This window comes from Phoenix dactylifera, chromosome 8 (genome assembly GCF_051530095.1).
Source record: "Phoenix dactylifera cultivar Ajwa chromosome 8, Ajwa_hap1_PhDact_Kaust_v1.1, whole genome shotgun sequence".
NCBI lineage: Eukaryota > Viridiplantae > Streptophyta > Magnoliopsida > Arecales > Arecaceae > Phoenix > Phoenix dactylifera.
Window position 1 is genome coordinate 22,744,314 of NC_143197.1, and position 1,939 is coordinate 22,746,252.

General features: G+C 36.4%; 1 protein-coding gene across 1 annotated transcript; it reads left to right on the top strand.

Moving 5' to 3' along the window:
• The first annotated feature begins 1,021 nt into the window (after positions 1-1,021).
• On the top strand, positions 1,022-1,939 carry LOC149753038 (uncharacterized). Its single transcript, XM_089924958.1, has one exon. The coding sequence runs from the start codon at positions 1,022-1,024 to the stop codon at positions 1,937-1,939; it is 918 nt and encodes a 305-aa protein (XP_089781084.1).

The following is a 1,939-nucleotide window of genomic DNA, read 5'->3' on the forward strand; positions in this document are numbered from 1 at the left end:
ATCTGCGGACCTGCAAGACTCGTAGGGATTTACAAAAGGAGGTTGTTGCTCCTAATTAATCTGAGAGGGGTATTATCCGATGGATTATCATGAATCCTTCAATCAATAATAATTTAAAAAAATAGCGGCGAGGTTAGATCTATTTAGAATTATGATCTAATTTGATTGATAGAAAGAATTTTTTCTCGTCCAAATATTTTTTTTATAGGACTAATGTCTGGCTTTTGTCTATAGAGAAGCTGATGGAGTCGTGAACTGGACGACATCTTTTATGGCGAATGACTGTAGAAGTTTTTTTAGACTAATGAGAAGAAGCTATCTCAGACGCTTCATAATTTATTATATTTTATTTTTAGATATATTTATATTAAATCGATATGAGTTGTCAACAAAAAAAAAAAAATCAAAGAGGTCCGTCCAAAGCCATCCACACCATCCGTTTCCCACAGTAACCTCCTGCCCCTGTTTCTTGTAAATATGGTGCTTGTCACCAAATTCATGCTGTCCGTAAGTTTCTCTATCACCTAAAGTGGGTCCCATCAGAAAGTAGCACAACGTACGGAAAAATAAAAATCCTGTTATAAAATCTTGACTCTTCATCTTCATCTCTAGATGGATATTCATCTGAATTCATCCATGACTATTCAACTTCTCGTAACCATCCAATTTCTTCATTAATGATGAATTAATGTATTTATGGCCTTTAATCTTATGGCCTTTGATCTTTCTCCTTTGGCCTATAAATAGATGATATGTAATCTTGTATCGGTATGTGAAAAGTAAGAAAGAATAAAAGAGCCATTTATATCTCATGCTCTCTTGTGTTTTCTTTCTCTTTATTTTCTATTGCTTTATTACTTTTACTTTTAGTTTCATATCACGTTATCAGCACGAGACTCTAACCAACTAAGGTCTTCACTTATTTGTGGTAATATATTTTTCTTTCCTTTTATTTCATAATGTCAAATCTCACCAAGCTTATTTGTCATGGACTCTTGATGCCGAGATCCATTTGGATGCAATGAATCTTGGAGAAACTATAAAAGAAGGAAATGACGCATCCCTGCAGGATCGCGCCAAAACAATGATCTTCCTTCGCCACCATCTCCATGAAAGCTTGAAAGCCGAATATCTTACAGTAAAAGATCCATATGTCCTTTGGACAAATTTGAAAGAAAGATATGATCATCAGAAATATACGATCCTTCCAAAAACCCACTACGAATGGATTCACATACGGCTGCAGGATTTTAAAACTGTAAGCGAGTATAATTCCGCAGTATTCAGAATTACCTCTCAGTTAAAATTATGCGGAGAAAAAATTACTGAACAGGATATGTTAGAAAAAACATATTCTACTTTTCATGCCTCGAATGTGCTCCTGCAGCAGCAGTATCGAGAGCGGGGTTTTAAAAGATATTCTGAGCTGATATCATGCCTACTTGTTGCTGAGCAAAATAATGAACTTTTGATGAAAAATCATCAATCACGACCAACTGGTTCAGATCCATTCCCTGAAGTGAATGCTGCATCATCTGTTCATCATAGACATGACCGTGGTCATAGTCATGGACGTGGCCGTGGACGTAGTCGTGGCCGTGGTCGTAATAAGCATTGGTATCATGGAGGCTACCATGGCATAAACTTTAAGAAATCAGCAAACAAGGAGGAGAAACCACAGAACTCCTCTAAAAATAAAGAAAGTGATTGCTATCGATGTGGCATGAAAGGACATTGGTCACGTACCTGCCGTACGGCCAAACACCTTGTTGACCTTTACCAAGCTTCACTGAAAGGAAAAGGGAATGATGTAGAAACAAATTTTGTTGAAGATCAAGATCCACTGAACATCACCAATTTAGATGTCTCCGATTTTTTTGAGAATGATGATGGAAAGTTTGAACATCTAAGTGGTGATGGAAATGTTCTATATGATTAA